This window comes from Myripristis murdjan, chromosome 21 (assembly GCF_902150065.1).
Source record: "Myripristis murdjan chromosome 21, fMyrMur1.1, whole genome shotgun sequence".
NCBI classification, from domain to species: domain Eukaryota; kingdom Metazoa; phylum Chordata; class Actinopteri; order Holocentriformes; family Holocentridae; genus Myripristis; species Myripristis murdjan.
This window is the reverse complement of record NC_044000.1, coordinates 10,655,001-10,674,595: the sequence shown is the minus strand read 5'-3', so window position 1 is coordinate 10,674,595 and position 19,595 is coordinate 10,655,001. Positions and strand designations below refer to the sequence as shown.

At 43.1% G+C, this 19,595-nt stretch overlaps 1 protein-coding gene across 1 annotated transcript in view; it reads left to right on the top strand.

The window, feature by feature from the left end:
- The window catches only part of tmeff2a (transmembrane protein with EGF-like and two follistatin-like domains 2a), a 93,400-nt gene that overhangs the window by 70,452 nt on the left and 3,353 nt on the right, over window positions 1–19,595 (top strand). The window contains exons 5-8 of the mRNA XM_030081621.1: window positions 4,589–4,685; window positions 14,795–14,943; window positions 17,097–17,156; window positions 17,349–17,466. Coding sequence (XP_029937481.1) covers window positions 4,589–4,685; window positions 14,795–14,943; window positions 17,097–17,156; window positions 17,349–17,466 — 424 coding nt within the window. The remainder of the gene's footprint in view (window positions 1–4,588; window positions 4,686–14,794; window positions 14,944–17,096; window positions 17,157–17,348; window positions 17,467–19,595) is intronic.

Sequence of the window (19,595 nt, the reverse complement as noted above, 5' to 3'; positions counted from 1 at the left end):
CTACTTACTATTGGTTATCTGTACTGGTGATTTAAAAATTCTTATTGCACTGATGCATTTATTCTTAGTCACTTTGGATGAGAGCAGCAGCTTAATGCCTCAGATGCACATGCAATGTAATGCTTTAATAATTACAATAAATGTCGCCTTCAACTTGAAGGTGTGATCGCACCTACCGTTTGGTTTTCTTTGGTCTGAACAATAATGGGAAAAAAAGTTTACTTTATTGCATTTTTGTATTTGACGCATCTGTTTTCAGTCATTTTACCTCAAGCTAAACAACACTGGCTTTTCTGCAATTTACCTCCTTATACCAGTTACAAACAGACAAAGAAATACCTGGATATGAGCATCAGTTATGACTGTGGCTTGATGTTGTTTGTAGGTACCAAAGAATTTCACCTCATGTTGACTCCACATTTGAGACTATTTAAGCTGTTCAGGCATGAATAACCGCTGACAATAGGATGTCAACAACATCTGCTTATACCAGCAATGTTTATTTCAAGTAGTTGGTTAAGATTTCATCCTTGCTCCTTCTGTTACCTTTTGGAAGTTGAGTAAAACACTCACACTGCACACTGAACACACCTGATGTGAACGCATTCTTAATGTTCCAAAGTGATTCCCTGTTTAGCAGCAACAGTAGCGGGGGCTGTAGGGTTTATGCTGCTGTCGTCTGATCACACACAAGCACACCTCCGCATCTGTAGGGTGTATTAGGCTGTGGCTCTGTCCCTCTCCTCTCCTCTCCCTGTGTCCCCGGTGTGTTTGTAACCAAGGTCGTGGCGGTCCTGCTCTGTTTTCCAGAGGTGTGTGGGCTTCATTCATCATCGGTGTGGTAGCTGCGTGCTGGAGTGCCCTAAATCTCCCGTCTGTGTTTGGGTGTGGGTATGTGTGTGTGTGTGTGCATGTGTGTGGTTGTGTGTGTCCACCCGTGCACGCGCCTTCTCAAACAAATGGTCTTTCTCTGTTTCACTCTCAGCCTGTGCTCACTCACACGAATGATCTCTCTTTGTCTGTCTCTCTCTCTCTCTCTCCGTGCTTTCTCAAACTGTCTCTCTCCCTGTAGTCCTCTCATATGCATGTATCTGCAGAAAGAAACACACAAGCACACGACTCTGCGCCTCTGTCCTTGTACGTATGCGTGCATAGAAAAAGCCTACTGGTCCAACCTTGCTCTGAACCCTCCATGCTCTTCATATCCAACACATGGTGAGATAAAAGGAGGGAGAAAGAAAGGCAGAGAGAGAGATAGATAAAGAGAAAACAAGGCGATGAGGGAGAAGGAAACACACAGGTTGCATACACAAGCATCCATACATACATTAGGAGGGAAAGAAACTGTCCTCCTCAGTAGACTGTGAGAAAGGAAAGACAGAGAGGAAAGTGAGGGAAGTGTGGCAGCCGCCAGCTGAGGGAGCCTCGACCGGCCTCGTCCAGACGTGGATCGATACTGGATGCTGCAGGATCCGCGTGGTGGGACAGGCGGTGGTGGTGGTGGGATGAGGGGAGGTGGGGGGGGGAGAGGTTGCGGGGGCAATAGCAGGGCTAATCATTTCAGTCATTACCCGGCCATGTCTGCTGATTCCAGGGATTAGCAGACACAGAAACAGGGGAGATGTTGTGTTAGTGCTACAGGAGACTCTATCAGGGATTTGAGGAGTGGGAAACGCTGCCTGTTCCCAGTTGCCTCTTGGTAATCACGCCCGCGGTAACGTGTGTGGAGATCTGTGGGGGGGGGTGGGAGGCGGAGGTACAAAACGACAGGAAAAGGGAGGAAAGGCAGACAAGGTCTACATTTGTGGACATGGAAGAAATTTGAGAAAGTAGAACAGAATCCTGTTTGGCCTCTCTCTCTCATGTTCGCTTATGACAGAGGAGAGTAGTGGGAGAGCTTACATGCTTGCCTGCCCACAAGTCTGTTTGAAGCCGATCAATTGACAGAGTACAGAGAGGCTGGCACAGGCTGGTATAGCTCCCTGTACCTGGGGGGAAAAAAACGGGAAATTTCACACACCGTGATGTACATGACAGGCGGAAATGAGAGAAATTACATTTGTGTCAGTAGTCAAAGAATTCAAACTGGCTAATTCAATCAGCTGCTGTCCCACTGTTGACAATACTCTAAACTCTGATCTAAGACGAAGAACAACCCATGTAATTGAACTGTCAGGCACGGTTGATTGAACTCTCATTTGAACCCTTGAGTACAACAATGTCATCACATCCTCAAAGTATATGAATTAAGCAATATGGCTTTGCAAACATTGCTCGCATTAAGGAATTTTTGACAGAAAAAAAAAAAATGTCACCGCTCTGCAACCTAATGTGAATAGTAATAGCACAGTATTGCAACAAAAAAAGTAATTATTTATTCTTGTATTATGTCATTTAACGGCATCAGTGAAAACAAATTCGCTGTTGTAGAGAGATAGTTTCACTCTATCCTTCAGCAACTTCAGCAAACGGTTTCAAGAATATTCTTCAATCAAGCGTTAGTATCATCAAACAAATGCGGCTTCATTTTAGTATATATTGTGTGTATTCAGGCATATTAACACACTAAGCAATATATAGTCTGAAAATATACTGCACTCTCCTTTGTACACTACAACTAGTGGTGTTTTTACATTGAAGTACATCTAGAAATACATCCGATTTAAAAAAAAAAAATAGATTTTGGTAGACAGTCAGCATGAAACAAGACGTTTCTGTTTATTTCTGTTTTCAAAGGTGGCATAAGCTTTGGCAGGAGCTATGTCGCCTTACGCTGCAGCAGTGCTTTGCTGCAGATTAAGTGTGTTTAGTAACGTCTGCAACATACTCAGAAATCTTTCCATATTTAGGAAATTGCCCATGCACAGGTTTTTCATACTAAACACATTAAATATACGTCAGCTTCACATCAGATGTAGTACGTTTAGAATGAGTAGTGTGTGATTCCGAGCGCAGCTGTCGTTTGAAGAAAATCCTACAGTGGGTACAGCTTTAAACTCAACCCAGTGGCAAATTCTTTCACTTGTTTTAAGACATAAAAGATTCCAAGATTAAAACAGAAGAACGATTCGCCGAGTCGGACTGTGTTTGCAGTGCACACAGTTGCTTTGGCGTTCCAGCTGCACGGGCGGGCCGGGAGCCAGTGCAGTTTCACACCTTGTACTCTTGGCAGGACTGTGACCTGAAGGTATAGCGAAGCAGAGCTATGAATACAGAATGGACATCTTACCGCCTGACTGGGTTCCAGCCTTTACAGGTGAGGTGATATTAGTGAGGAAGGAGTGTTCAGCATTCAGAGGACATGCTGCCTCGCTGCCGTGGCTGCCTTCCAAAACTTGCAGGTTCAGACACAGCTTCAAATGAAAAATTGAAGGAACAGGCAAGATTTTTGGAAGGAACTTAACACCCTCAGTAAAGGCTCTCTCTACTCACATAGGCTGTATTGTTATGTTTTTCTTTTCTTTCTTTTTTTTTTTTTTTTTTTTTTTGGACACGGCCAAAACAGTTGAATGAAGCTGTTGGACTAATCACGCCCCACAGCAGCAAGTCCAGGCTTCCAAACGGCCAAAGAAAGCTAAGCACAGGCGTCTGACTTTGACGTTTAAAAGACAGGCTAAAAAAAAAAAAAAAAAAAAAAAAAGAGCTAAACCCAACTTTAGCTTGACAGTTTGCACAAAATCAGGTTAAACCTCTCTACAGCAATTCTATCCAATTCATCCACCGTGTCACAAGGGATTGCGAGAAATAACAAAAGTTTTAGAAGGGAAAATGAAAGAGGCGGCACAAGGGAGCAACACATGGTGGTAGCACTGTGGGTGTCTATGTATGTGTGTGCGGGGGCAGATTAAAGATATGACACGGGGAAATGATGCCAAGTTCCACCTCTTCGTCTCCTTTTCGCTGCTTGTCCTCATGGGTCCCGGTAAGTTTAAAAATAGAGCTTTTCTAATGGAGAAGAGGGCCGAGGGGAAAGAAAAGGAGAGAGAAAGCGTGCAGAGACGAGAGGATTCCTCCGTGGTGGGGGAATGCAATTTGAGATTGGCCAGATTGCTTTTCTTCTCCCCCTCGCCCGCTGATGAGGCGTGATATGCACTGGCGGGGGCCCTAAGCCGGTATAAGCCTGACGCCAGTGCCCACACCGCCACCAGGGAGTCGACGCACTCGCAGCGAGAGAAAATCAGCATGATGAAATAAAAGAGGGACTCCAAAAAGATCAGCAGGGATTTGAGAGTGATAGAACGAGAGACAGACAAAGAGAGAAGGAGGCGGGGAAGGGAGTCGGGAGAGACGGGAAAGGCATGAATGGATGAAGGAGATTGTAAGGGTGGGATTACAGTGGGATATGGCAGATGTAAATGCACTTGAGATGTCCACTCCTGATTTCTCAGGGTCACATTGCGTCGCGAGAGGGGCGGTGTTGTGGGGATTTGTTTAACAGGTTTGTGTTCCTTTTGAATGCACAGTTTTAGGCAAATATGACTATTGGAGCATCTGCGGAGAATATGTTTATGTCAGAGGAGTTCGGTATTGAAAGATGTATAGGCAAAGTGTTACAGCTCATATAAATCTCTCTTTTTGTTTCTTTTAGGAGGTGAGGGCTCGGCGGAGGCAGGGCAGAAAGAGACATCAACCTGCGACATTTGCCAGTTTGGGGCGGAGTGCGATGTGGACGCAGAGGATGTTTGGTGAGTTTGCACCAACACACACACACACACACAGACAAAGAAAACACATTTTGTCAAAGCACTATGACCCATCCTGACACAGCAAGTCACCTCAGTTTGATATATCTTGGAATGTGTTTTCTCAGGAAAGCTCATCCTGTATCCATCATTTGAAATGTTTCAGCTATTTCTGATTTATGACAAATCATTTAAATGAGAATACTTCCATTTATACCAAACATGTATGAGCACACATGCAATAGATAATACACATACTGCACACACACACACACACACAACCACACACTGTGGTTTAGTCCACAGCTGACCATTTCATTTAACCTCAATTACTACAGTGGAGCATTGAGAGAAAGGATTTTCGCCTATTCCGGAAATCCAATTACAGTCCTTATAGGACTTAGCAATGTCAGGCCAAAAACTACTTTGACTTACACAAAAGAAAACTAGTTCAGTCAAGGAATGGTCTCGTCGCAACTTTAACTGTTTATTCCAAATGAGATGTTAATACAAGTACATCAGCTCCCAGCACTATGTTCAGCAAGCAGCTTGGAGATTATCCTCATTGGTTCATAACAAACCTATGGGTGCAGAGCCAAAATGGAGGGTGTGTTGTCGAAGGTAAACAGTTCTCCAGCAGCAGCATCACATACGTCGTCTATAGCATGAATGACAAGGCAGTCCAGCTTTATAGAAACCACCATTATTGTGTGTTAGACTGTGAGTGGCGTGCATCAAAGATCAACCGGCATCCGCTAGAGGACTAGAGGCAGTGCTCTGCGAGGAATCCCACCATTACAGCGAGAATTAGAATTGCTCTGAGGATATGATTCTATCTAACTGCTTGATGTAATGGAGAGATAATGTACCCTGGTGTGCAATAAATGTAATGCCAAGGAATCGCGTCGTGATGCATCCTGAGCCTCGTTCCGAATACCAAACAGCTGGAGGCCGCCTCTGTCAGTGCCACCCACTTTCTCAAATGCATCTTAATATCTCACTACAGCACGCCCGTGGATTTATTGATAATTTATTAATCCCCAGTAGGTACATTCATAAGATCACAGCAGCACAATATAGATAACATATACCAACCAAACGTCAAAACATAAAAGAAAGTTTGGCCTCGAGTGTGCCACAACTCAAAGACAGTTGAATGGTTTAGCCCATGGATTAGGAGGGAGGGAACAAGGCAAGAGAGGTAGCCCACGTCAGACATGTGTCTCATTAAAATGGCAGCAGACACAAATAATGTCATGAATATTTCAGCATCCCGTCCAGTACGAGGGAAACGGCGAGTGCTGTTCAATCTTTCAAAAGGCAAAAGGTCCCAGTTGATAGGCGGTGTAGTTTGATTGTGACTGAACAACAGGTGATGTTAACCAAACAGTAGGTGATTTTCATCAAACAGGAGCCAATTTTAATCAAACAACAGGTGAATGTAATCAAGCAGCAGGTGATTGTAATCAAACAACTGATGATTAATCAGAATCAGAGCAACAGTGCCTGTAATCAGCAGGATAAGTGACCGTAATCAGAAAAGGCTATGGTGATGAGTGTCTAGAGCAATGCACTATACTTACTTGCATACAATGCTTCTCTTCTTCTCGGGGAATTCTATCATTCGTGAGCCGGTGGACAGCGTTAAGATGCTTCCAGATATGCAGGTCCCCGCAGGATTCTCAAAACCACTATGCAATCAAAGGGCATGCATTACAATGTAAATGCAATGCACACAAAGGATGGAGACGCTTGATGTTCAATCAACTTTGCAAGTGTCACTTGCTGGAAAATAATTTATTAGCGTGTTACTCTGTGCAGTCATCTCAAAATGTTGTATTGTTCTGTGTTGTGTTGTGTTGTGTTGTTGTCTTTTTCCATTACATCTGCCCTTGGCAAACAAGGAAACGGGGGAAATGAAATTTTTAACAATTTGACCGCATAAAAGAATCCATATCTCCTGTGATGACGATAATGTTCTGAGAAATATGCAGACGGTGTCAAGGACTGTCAATGTGCATCGTCTGGTCATAGACAGAAAGTGGCTGCTGCACTCCCCCAAAAAGGTTGCTTAGATTCTGTCTGCGTTCATTTATGATTAATCATCTCAGATTCAGATCAGTTCATTTTGAATAGATCATAACAGTAGAGATGTTTGGCACAACTGCTTCATGAATGGAGCACAGATGGGGAGTGGACACAGGGACGATAGTGACAGCATGAAATACAGGAGTGAGGAGGAAGAAGGTGCGGGAGGGAGTTGGGGGTAAGACACAGGAGAGGCAAAGTAAGAAAAGGAGGGGAGAAAAAACTTGTTATGGCGGGTTCGAGGTCGATCTCAAGCCCAATCCCAAGCGATCACTGGAGATTCATTCGAGATGCCTGATCATGCCAGGCGTCAACGGTCATCTGTCCCAGCTGTCCACTTGTCATCGGATTGCCGGAGATGGATGTTAAAACCAAGTCTGAGGAGGGCGTAGGTGCGATTCCCCATGACTTCAAAGGGTCCCTGAGCAGGCTATTGAATCCTTATCATCTTTGGTCTGGGTGCTGCTCTGTGGCTGACTTCCTTGTAGAGGGCAGCCAGCAAAAAAGACAAATTCACCCCTCAGGGATCAACAGTGTGTCACAAAAAAAAAACACATTTAGATGCATTTGGAGCGTAGCACAGTGATTACCCACAAAACCCCACGCTTTGAAAGCCATCACTAGCACCCATCGACATTGATAGTATTGAGAGAGAGAGAAGCACTACTCAGATAGTGAGCAGAGAGCGAGGCTGCAGGACTCATGCTGTGTGTATACGGGGTCATGACATGCTGAGAAAGGAGGTGAGCGGCATTTGAAAGCCAACACTTAGGTCCCTGCTGGAGCCCATTGTGGTTCTGTGGAGGGCAAGAGGGAATTGCATTAAAGAGGCAGACAGAGGAGAAGTCACAGGCCAACAGGCAAGGTGAGAGAGGGCCTTTATTTCCCTTCAATGGGGTTCCAGCAAGCACATTCACACACAGCAATGTGGATGCAGACACTTTCACAGGAAATCCTTCACACTTTACTGAACTCACCATCTATAGTACCATACTATTTTCATTTCTGTATGAGTGGGTGCGTGTGTGTGTGTGTGTGTGTGTCCCTAGTTCAAAGTCCCAAGCGTCCCTCCCTGGCTCCTCATCCTCTATATCTTCTCTCTTCTCGCTGTCTTTCTCCCTTTCGTCCCCTTTTCTGTATTACTGATTCTCTCGCTCTCTCTCCCTCTCTCTCTCTCTCTCCCTCTCTGTCACTGTATCGTGTGTGTGTGTGTGTGTGTGTGTGTGTGTGTGTCACTCTTTCCTCCTCTCACTCTGTTTTTTTGGAAGGATTACAGTGAAATTTGAGGCTGAGGATTATGAAAATCAATGCAATGTTCAGTAGCAATAAGGTTTCCAGCTAAGGCTTTGTACACAACATGAGGCAGGCAGTGGATGTGGTGGCCTAAGCTTTCTGTGTGTGTGTGTGTGTGCGCGCGCGTGTGTGTGTATGTGTGTGCGTGTGTGCGTGTGTGTTTGCTGAATATTTTAAAATGAACTCAAGTGAGTATAAGTAAGTCTCAGCTGGGTCAGTATAAGTGCTTCCATGCATGCGTGTTTACTGGTATATGTGCGACTGGTTAGGGACAGCACTATGTCAAAGCGTGTGTACAGTATGTGTGAGTGTGATGAAGCATGTGTGTCTGTGTTTATATGTGCATGAAGTGGCGTGTAAAGTAAGGGAGCCAGCAGACAATGCGTGAGCTTTGATGGAAAGGAAATCATGGGAGTGAACGAGTCAACCGGACACATCCAGCTAAGACAGCACATGCACAGACACAGACACTCCTGAACATGTGGACAAATACTGCCAAACACACATTTTTATCTCTCATTTAACACCCTTCTTATCTCTGTGTTTCTCGCCAGAATGTGTGAAAGAGGGAGTTAGTCTGTGTGTGTGTGTGTGTGTGTGTGTGCGCGCGTGTGTGCGTGACACAGAGAGAGAGAGAGAGATAAAAAGACAGTTTATCTCATGGCATTTATTACATGCATGTGGATGCATGTTGGAGTGTGTGTGTGTGTGTGTGTGTGCTTGTGTGTGTATGTGTGCATGGTTGCCTGTGGGTATGTGAGTGTGTCTCCGAGCAGCATTAGGATGTGTTGACGCAGTGCAGTGTAGCAGTATAGTGCCTATTGTGGACAAAGTGAGAGGCTTCATTAAAAATGTATGGAGCCCAGACATAAGCCACCAACCAACAACGGCCACATGGGATGACCCAAGACTGAGAGCTCTTCAGCTCCTCAGTCTCACTGTTTGTGTGTGTGTGATGTGTGGGTTGAGGATGGGGAGGGTGAGTGTGTGCATGTGTGTGTGTGTGTGTATAAAGATGAAATGTGTCTATATGTGTGCATAGCTGGAGGGAAGTGTTGATGTCTGCATGTGTGCAGCGGTTTAGCTTATTTCTTTTTCTCACAGTCCTTGTAGCTCCTCAGATTTTGGTTATTGTGCTATTGCTTCTTTTAATTTACGCTCTCAAGACAGATCTGTGGGTCCTACAGTTTCCTAATGCTTCCACTTACCCGTCTGTATTTTGCATGCCTCAAGCAGACAAGGGAAGGGAAGGCAGATATCTAGTTATCTCCCCGCAGCCGCATCCACTTTGCAGTTGCATAAACAAGACCTAGGGCTAGCTAATGCTCTCTAGCTGTGGTTTGCCATGCATATGTTGTTTATATGTAACAACAGCTGCATTTACTTGGAGCCTAATATTCATGGACACTAATAATCAGAATAATAGCCCAGTCAGAATAACAATGCATCATGGTACCATGTTGATCGGAGGAGAGTGTCCCGATTGGAAGGAATTTTCAATTAGGTTGAAAGGGGAAGTATAAACCTTTGATAATCTGTTCACTAAAATAGTAGCGCTTTAATAACCATGATCGCGCTTAATCTGGTCGTTTATCTCTGGTTCTCTCTCTCTATATATATATATATTCTTCTGTGCATGTTTGCCCATGTGGAGGGAACACTAGGTGATGTTATGAGTTTCCAGGAGGGACAGAAACACAGCGACAGCAGAAAAACAACTGGTATGTGGCTGACACAACCTATTTTTGTTGTAAAGATTAAATCTTTAAAGGATTGTTGAACGCCTCCATGCTCAAAAGGCTGAAAACCACAAGTTGTTCAAGGAAGCGTTTGAAAGGATAAATAAAGCCAGAATCCACCTATTCATCGACCAAATGGAAAAGTTTTAAAGGCTGCCTATAAAAAGGCTAAAAGTCAAAATGGCGATTCCAGCCCTGCCAGTTTTCATTTTTACAGTCTTGCGGATGACCTGATGGGAGAGCCAGCATTAGCGAACATGACTTATATTATATTTCCAGCGGATGAGACGCATCCCAACAGACAGAACCACTTTGTGCATGTCAGAAATGTTATATTCTGATAAAATGCTTTGGGGCATGTAAACACGCGTCTTATCGGATCGCTTTATTTAGCGTCCATGTAAACAGTCAAGCTGGAATCTCTAATCAAAATAATTTCAATCGGGTTGAAGAAATATTGTCCATGTTATTGCAGCTAATGTCTTGTTTGACTGGTGTGGTCAGCATTACCATCACAGTTTGGGGTGTTGCGTACAAATTAGCCCTGCACAGCTACCGCTACAGTCTTCTGCCTCCGTTTTATTTCCAAGGGGAATTTTCATGAACATTGTATCAGGAGAGCTTCAGGTTTGTCTCGCACTTAAATTTGAACAGGCTGCAGTCCAGACTCTCACAGGACCATCTGAAGATTGCCTAAGAGAAAGTCTGACCTGCAGACTATTTTTAATTCAGTCTGTCGCAGTACTGTGGGTTACCATGCCAGGACTTTTCTCATTTCCCTACTTTTGATGAAAATAGCCGTTATCCTAAATCTCTGGTCTTGATCTTGTCTTGAGGGTAACTGCTTAAATTATTGTCTGTGGTTTATAGTTTTTACATCATAGGTTTATAGTCTCATTTTCGCACTTCCGCAGTGGTGGGACATTTATAACTATGGTGGCTCACCTTCATTGTCTGTGTGGGATTTTGGGTATTGCGCTCCTCTCTACATCTGCATCTTCTCTGAGGCATATCAAAACCTTACTTCACATCATTCTTACTTTGCTGATCCATCATTACAGCAGCACCTCAGTGTTGGCATGCTTGGCTGCACATCATTTCAATCAACATCAATGTCAGCGAAGAGAATCATCTTACCTCATCGTGAAGGTGTCTGCGTGTGTGTCTGTGTGTGTGTGTGTGTGTGCGTGTGGGCACCTATGCACGTGGCAGTGAGTGCACACGTGGGTGTGTATGCAAATGCAGCAGTAAGATAGAGCCTGTGCTTTACTTGGGGATTGGCGCCAGGGGAAAATGAAAAGGCTGGGAGAATAATGACAGATTTATAATTACAGAGTCTAGCGTTCAGCGCTACTCAGCAGCAACTGTCTGGGGACAGCAATCTGGGGGTAATTTCTGCTGATCAGCCCTGCCATGCATGTTAGGGTCACAGCACACGTACGCCCAAATACACACATATACTCTGGGACACACACGTGCACGCAGGCGTACATGCTCCCTCTGCCTCACTGTCCATCAGGAAGATGTCGCACGACAGACACATACATGCACACAAACACACACACAGAAAGTCTCGCACGCAGATTCACGAAAATTGTGGTGCGACAGCAAATTGCCCAGTTAATTTGCTCGAGCAAAAAGCAGCTAGCAGCCGCCTGATTCACTGGGAAATGAATGCAGAACACAAACACACCCGTAATCTCAGCTTCATGGAAGTAAGTAATTTGACTGGCAGTTCAATATAGAGAGGAAGATAAAACATGACACATTTCAAAACATTATGTTTTGTCAACTGCTGTTTGTCATAAACAAAACCATCTTGCACAATATTTGGATTTTTCTTAATTACTTAAGATGTGCCAGGCTTTGCATTGAATTTCTGATCAAACAAATTATAAAGCAATTATCTGCTTTAATCAGTCTTACAAATCTGTAAAACTAAAAAAGTATACAGTAGTTCATCATCCATTCATTCATTTTCCGAGCCGCTTGTCCTAATTAGGGTCATTGGGTGCTGGAACCTTTCCCAGCACTCACTGGGCAGAGTTTTGTAAGTAATGATTTTAATTTGATCAAAATCATTTTTAGCACTAGAATTTGAATCATAACTTAGACCAAAACAGATATGTGACAAACGTAGCATGCAAAGTGAACTCACAAAGAAATTACAGAGGAAACACTGCAGCTATTAGTAGTTAGTGCTTGCTGGTTGAAATCAAACAAAATTTTCATTCAAAGGTAATTGTCAAGAGTCCAGCTCAAATGCAGGCCACAAATTTGTGCCCAGATGCAGCAGTTATGCATTATGCATGACCCTGGCCATGCCCTGGCTGGTGCCATGCAATTGTTTTCAGTTTTATCAGTAGAATAAAATTTGGCCAACACAATTTGGCCAGCAGTCAGGTTTTGTTTCAGTTTGAGGGGCATTATAATCACAAAATGCAGTTTATCAAGCTGTTTGGTGTTCTTCAGCACTTTGTTCTCCAATTTAATTCACATTGTATTTACATTAGCATATCATGCTTATTGATTTACAATTAGATCATTTAGATTTAGATTATTGTGATGTTATGTAATATTTTTGCATAACTGAAACCGGACTGTGCAACATGTAATCGACTTTTTTCTATAATACCCTTCATAAGGTTAAGTCTACTGCTTGGTTGTCTACAGTCTTCTCATCGTTAATTGCTTCCTCCCATTGTGAGAGTACGTCATTTGTCAATCAGGCCCTCTTCCTACAGGTCCCTTCTGCGCCGTTAAATCCAACAGTTACTGTGTCAAATTGAATGTGCCAAAACCCAATTTGAATAGGATTACCATGCATGGCCCAACATGCGGCCTGTGTGCAAAGCACTGTTTACAACCACTGGATGTGTGTAGTGAATGACATACAGTGTTTTTTGTCCTCATTTTGGAAATGCTCTAAGCATTGTAAGCACTGAATGAATTTGTGTCTCGGTCTGGCTCTCTCTCACTCAAACACATCTCGCTGTCTCCAGGATACAGAAAAATCTCTCACAGCCACAGAACATGAATGGAGTAGAATGGCACTGTTTGCTGTGGTCACTTGGCCAGCATGAAATGTCAGTTATTATCTATGTGTCCATAGAGAAAGCTTGCCACAACTAAGGAACACAACTAAAGTGTTTCTAGTTTCTACTTAGAGTTTCTAGTTACTTTTAAGTATTTGTGCCTGAAGACTAATTCTAACAGCCATTATGGGGTAAAACAACCCTACATAAAACACATAATGGGAATCAATAGATGCTGGAGCTGAATACATCAGCTCCAGCAAGACAAAACAAGAGAACAATAACAACATTTTACAAAGTGTGCACACAGACAGTCTGTTGTCCCAGTAGGGCCACTATTAGCCTTGCCCTATGGGGTGGAGAGGTTCACACATGGATGACCTGTAGATGGTCAATCAGACCATTAGTGCCTTGACAATACTGTGTCCAGTCCACAGCCCAGAGCCTGAAAAACACCACAACACAAACTGATGAGACTACAGGGATGTGAAGTTAAACTTTGATCGTACCTTGGGAGGGATTTACGACTGGCTGACACACTGAGCTGGGCAAACTGCACGGGGAAGGAGAACAGAGGCCCCGATGATAAGAAAGCTGAGTGAATCAACATGCTGCATTACCGGCCAGTGTCTAGTGACAGACTACAAACTATTAAGAAAGCCACAGCACCTGAAAGCAGACACAATAGACACACAGACGAGAATTAAGAGCGGCAGGAAAACTGATATCATGGCTTAATCTCGTGTTGGTGTGTAACAAAAACCATTAAAATGGGCAGATTTGCTGCTAAGTTGCCTAATTAGTCCCCAGACGCTCCATCAAGTCATTCATTAAGAGTGCTGCACTTACATTGTGAGCAAGCTACCTAACCCGATTAATGTTAGCTGACATGCTGACTAGATTGCAACATTCAGTGCCGCAGGACGCGCTCAGCTGTAGTGTTACGACTGTTTAATACCTGTGATCAGTTGATAACACAATACTCAGCAGCAAGATGTACACTAGCTAACAAAAGCTGGCTTGCTATGCAACTAGTTGTCTTCGTGGTCCTGATGTAAACCTACCCAACAAGCCCGGTTTTATCCCGTGCACCAAACGCATCTTATCTCTGATGCTGGAGTTGAGCATAACAGAAGCTCATAACAACGAAAACACCTACATCTTCTCTGTCGAAATGTCCTGTCATACAGAAGCAAACAGCGAGTCTTACCATGCAGTGTTTTTAGGCTGACAGACACATCACTTTTCATGCCATAGGAACCAGGAGGGTCCCGCCAATGACGGACCATTCTCCTTGACATCGGCTGCACTGTTGCGTTCAAGTACCTTTCATAAGCTCCTTTGTTCTAACTGGCGGTCGTAAATATGACTTTTTGCACATTCAAGTGCTTTCCATGTGATTGGAACTCTGTGCTCCAAGCCAACGATTGGTACTGATGAAGTTAAAACCCACCAATTCTGCCTGTAACCCAATTAACCCCACCGGTATTACCAAAGATTGTGCTTGTTGCTCCTTGTTGCAAAATCTCTCACCTCAGCAGGTCCGTGACTCGTCATAAGCCGGTGTATGGGAAAAGTTAGCCCAGTGGCACTATGGGCATGGTATGCAGCACGAGTATCCAGGGACTGATTTGAATGAGAAAGAGCATATTTCATTTAGGTTCTGTGGTCACAACTCACCACAGGATATCATTTCAAAGCACATTTTATCAATTTTGAAAAAAAAATTATGATCCATGACTGAATATGTTAAAAATATAGATTCTTACATTGTCACACAATGTTCCTTTAGAGCTTGACTTACCTAAATGTCAATGTTTATTGGTCAGTGTTTATACAGACAGTCATCTTGTAAGATTATTTTACAAGGACAATTTTATATTGAGCACATTTTTTTTCTCATGCGTCTCTCTTGTCGACCTCCTCCCCCCCGCTGCCCTCGCCTCCTCTCCTGCAGGTGTGTGTGCAACATCGACTGCTCCCACATCAGCTTCAACCCCGTGTGCGCTTCAGATGGCCGTTCCTATGACAACCCCTGCCAGGTGAAGGAGGCTTCCTGTCAGAAACAGGAGCGCATCGAGGTCAAGTACCTGGGCCACTGCCAAGGTCAGAAACTCACACGTGCACAGCCACACGCTCGCCTGCACATATATCACACCGCGAAAGACACAAACGCACGCTCATGCACATGCACAAGCGCAGTGGTAGCCGTCAGTCTGCCTGTCTGCATGGAGATTCACTTCCAGAGTCAAGTTGAAAAGAGGCCATGGGGCAAATGAGGTAGCTTGCAGAGCTAAATGCAGACAGCATGTTTCCAGTCTCTTTCCCACCATCCTCTCAACCTCAGTTCAAAAAACAAGCCTTCATTTCATAATTACATTTTTTTTTTTTTACTCAATTATGTTTTGGAATGTTGTACAAAGATAATCCTCGCAAACCCACATAGCCTTCGCCTGCTATGTTTATTGATAATTTTATTATTGAATCATAATCCCTTCATTCTAGTGAAGTATCTTTATTTATGTGCAGTGTTTGTTTGAAACAGCTCCAGGAATAAAGTTATTATATTAATCTCTGTGGTTAAATCCTTAAACTGAGTCATATTGCTAATCCATGTGGGAGAAGACAAAGGTAAATAAGAATTTAAGGTCTTTTGAATGTGTCTTTGAGCATCTCTTTGGAGGATGAAGCATCTTCATTTTTCATAGATAGACATTTCTCCTCACTTTGGCTCACTCTGGCTGTGTTTTAGCACCGTGCCAGCGCAAAGTCTGGCTGAAACTTTCATCAAGTGGGAAGCAAGAGAGAGAGAGAAAAAAAAAAAATAATAATAATAACTAGAGTTTGCATTACTTAAACAAATCTCAATTCAGGTGGTGTTCAAAACTACTAAGGGATTAGTGGGTATCATTTTGTGTGTGTACACTTTCAAACATTTGATTGCCTCTGCATCCACGTGGGACAAGGAGGACAATTGATCAAAATGCGAGAACCAAGATGTGATGGTGGGGGGTTGGCAGAGGGTGGGGCGGGGGGGCAATCAGAGCTAGCCAGCTTTGGAACACAAATAGAAATTGCTATTCCCCCATGACACATCCTTTGGGTCAGACTACACAGATTGAGTTGATCACTCTTCCATGCCTTCTGTTTCGCTCAGGGAAAGTGGTGAGGGAGACAAATGACATGAAACACAAGGGATTTGAATCTCAGAATAGCACACTCCTTGTTAGCCAGTGGATTTAAAGTGATACCTTGACAGCTGACAGATTTTTAGTTTGGTTCAATCATCTGCCACTGTCTTGTCACATTATTAGGAGACTATTAGGAGACTTTCTGCATTTTTCTTTGGGCCACCTGGAAAACAGACAGCGTTTTTCGTTGGAGCAATCACATAAAGCTTCCTGCTTGGTACCTTGGAGTCCTGATATACCGATGAGGGACCTACATTTACCTTAAACACTGAACAGTTGCTCATGAAAATAGCTATTAGATGAATAAGAACTCAAAACACCTTAAAGCTGCAATAAATGAAATTATGAAAATGTGGACCATGTAGAGTCAGCTTACAAAAATCCTGGAATAATCACAGAATCAACTGTGATTATTGCCGCTTTAGGTTGTTTGAGCTGTGTACTAAAACATTATGTACATAACTGTGAAAGCCAAGCCGAGATAATTAAGGAGAGCTTTTTTTATTATTATTATTTAGTTTTTCTAAACTGTGCCGTCTCATGTTTATTCTATTGTTTAATGTTCATTAATAACGATAATTCATTCTGGGTGTTTTTTTTTTTTTTTTTTTTTTTTTTTTTTTATAATTTATCTGACCTCATCTACATACCGCTTTGTTTATTTCCTTTTATATTGTGCCTCTGGGTGTTTTATGAGCAAATAAACAACAAGAATGCCCAGCGTCCCATAACCAGCTCCAGCCCACTTCTCGCTACGATCCTTGCATCATAATCTCGGAAAATGTTATCACCGAATCAGTTTCAGGAAATAAATTCATTTACCCCAATGAAAAAAAAAAAAACAATTGTAATTCGGTGAGGAAGAATGAATAGGGATAGTGACACAAAATTTACAAAATGGACAGCACAACCACATGAGTAGTATATATTAACTCTTGGTGAGGGTGCTATTCATACTTACCCTGAGGTAGGATCAGATTGACCATTCCAGCCATAAAATGGGGTTTCAGAGCGAGGGGAGGCTGCACCGACCTGACGCCAGCCGCAATGTGACTGTTTTCTTTTCAGGGGACATCATGACTGGGAACAAAGCCGGAAACGGACACTACGCACGGACCGACTACACAGGTGAGTGCACGTGTGCTGCTGGTGGTGGACCGCCAAACACCGTGTGTTGCTACTCAAGTCTTCATCGATCTGTCGATACATTTTCTGTCTCCGACGCTCACACCTCTCCCTCAGTCTCTTAATTTTCCCACTTTCCCGCTCTGTCTCTCTCTAACTATGGATTTGTCATATGTGCTTGGATTTCTATTGCAGAAGACCCGGGCAACGAGCTAGCCAGGGGTCTCTACATACCCTGTCCAGATCATTACAAGAACTACTGCGTCCATGGAGAGTGTCAATACCCCAGCATCCTGGCCCAGCCTTCCTGCAGGTACACACACACACACACACACACACACACACACACAGTTACAATACTACAGCTAAATTACGTAATTATGTAAATGAAACCTGATTTAAGATAATAAAGTGCTTCAAAAAGAGACACACACATAAACAGTAAAATAGTATCACATGAAAACCGATGCAGTAAAACACAGTCCAATAGTAAAACAATGAGAACATAAAATGCATGAAACAAAACAGGCACAATCAAAGACAGAAGAATACAATGGGTCTTAAAGTAGTACGCCAGTTTTAGCGGAAATGAGCTTTTCATCTTTTTTACCGTGAGTCAGATAAAATGATAGACGCCAGTCTCTTTCCAGTGAATCCAGTACAAAGACACAGACAAGCTACATGCTACCACTGTTAACACATTGCCAGGATGCTTATGGAAGAGCTTAGACTAGCTCCTGTGGGGTGAGAGAAATACAACTTCCAGCAACTCCTGATATTGACATCTTGCATATTTATGACAAGTAACGTAAAACTGAAGTGATTAGGAACTGGCAACCCATAGCCTAACGTCAGTTAATGTTCTGCATTATTTTGCACATCCAAAACATCACACACACAGTCATACAGATACAGATAAATACAGATAAATTGTTTAGAGTAAAGCAGCCGTCCTCCTGATAAATCCTGAGCTCCATCAGCTCTCTAAAAAATGATTTCAGAAACTAAAAGTTTAATTCTGTTTCTCTAGAAGAGTTTCTTGTATTCTGTCAAGTTTTTAACTACAATTTTTAGTTTTTTTTTGCTTAAATGTCCAATGATATTTGCTACAGTGACATTACCGTGTGCATGAAAACTTTTACAATTACTAAAAGCAGACGCTCTAATCTTTAAAGTAAATTGTTAAAGAAAACAATCATAACACACAAAAAGAAATCACCTCGAAAGCTTACACTGCTCATTATAATTTAAAAAGCAAAATAGCCCACAAGGACTGGTAGAGGTCGGGTGAAATGTCGATGAGGGGTCTCCAAATCCGAGAAAATGCTTAATTCGGATGCGTGGCGGATGATTTATGATGATTTATGCAGATTCTGATGGAGTCAGAGCCAGTCACTACTACATGCTCAATCATAATGCAGCAAAACGTCTTATTCTTTCATTTTGCTCATATTATATTCACATCTTTTTATTGGAGCCAACAAACTGTTGTGTCATACATACATGAAAACACATATGCGAAAAATGTACGAAAAAAGCAAAAGCAAAAAGAGTTAACCCTTCGAGTTCCTTCATAACATGACTAATAGAGGAATTGATTACTGACGCCCATCCCTAATTATTATAATGCACCTTGCAGATGGAGAAATGGTAATAGTAATATCTTTTCATTTCTGGAAAGTGTGCTTCCCTCATTCCATAGGAGCTACACCAGTCATTTTCAGCATGTTGCTACCTCTCCACTGTCTTTGTGCTGAACGTGCTGGGATGAGACTGGTGTCTGTTGTCTCATCTGAATCACAGTAAGAAAGAAGGAAAAAAAACAGCACCTTCCTTCAAGCTGTTCTTTAAAGATTTTAGTTGTTTTGGATTATGTGATATCCAGAGGAAAGCTCAACAAACTTTCGCTTCAAGCTGAGTTCTGAATGACCTGGAGCTCTTGGTTTGAGGAACCAAGGGATCTAACAGTATTTACAGGCGCACACACACACACACACACACCCTGAGGACCTTCATATGTACATGTATGTTACACCAAAGTAAGACATCCCCTTTAAGCACGCGGAAACATAAGCAGGCGTTTCTACATCAACGCACATTGAAGAAGCGGGATGAAAATGGATTATGAGCCACTCACGCTGAGCCACTGAACCCGCGTGCCGCTCAGGCCTGTTATCCTTCATGGCCTGATAGTGCGGCAGCCAGGGGTTCCTGCTCTGTCTGTCTCTCTCACTCTCCATCCCTCTCTTCCTCTCTAACCTCTCTTGTCCCAGCTCCACCAGCCAGACACTCTCCCTCCATACGAGTCAAGCAGGGCAGTGTGAAAGGGCTCTGGCTCCCCCTGCTGGCTGCAACAGTCGCAGGTTGTCTTGTAACGGGGGAAATTTCGAAAGGGAGGCACAGTTATACCTTTTTGTGTATGTGACTACGGTTGTGTGCGTG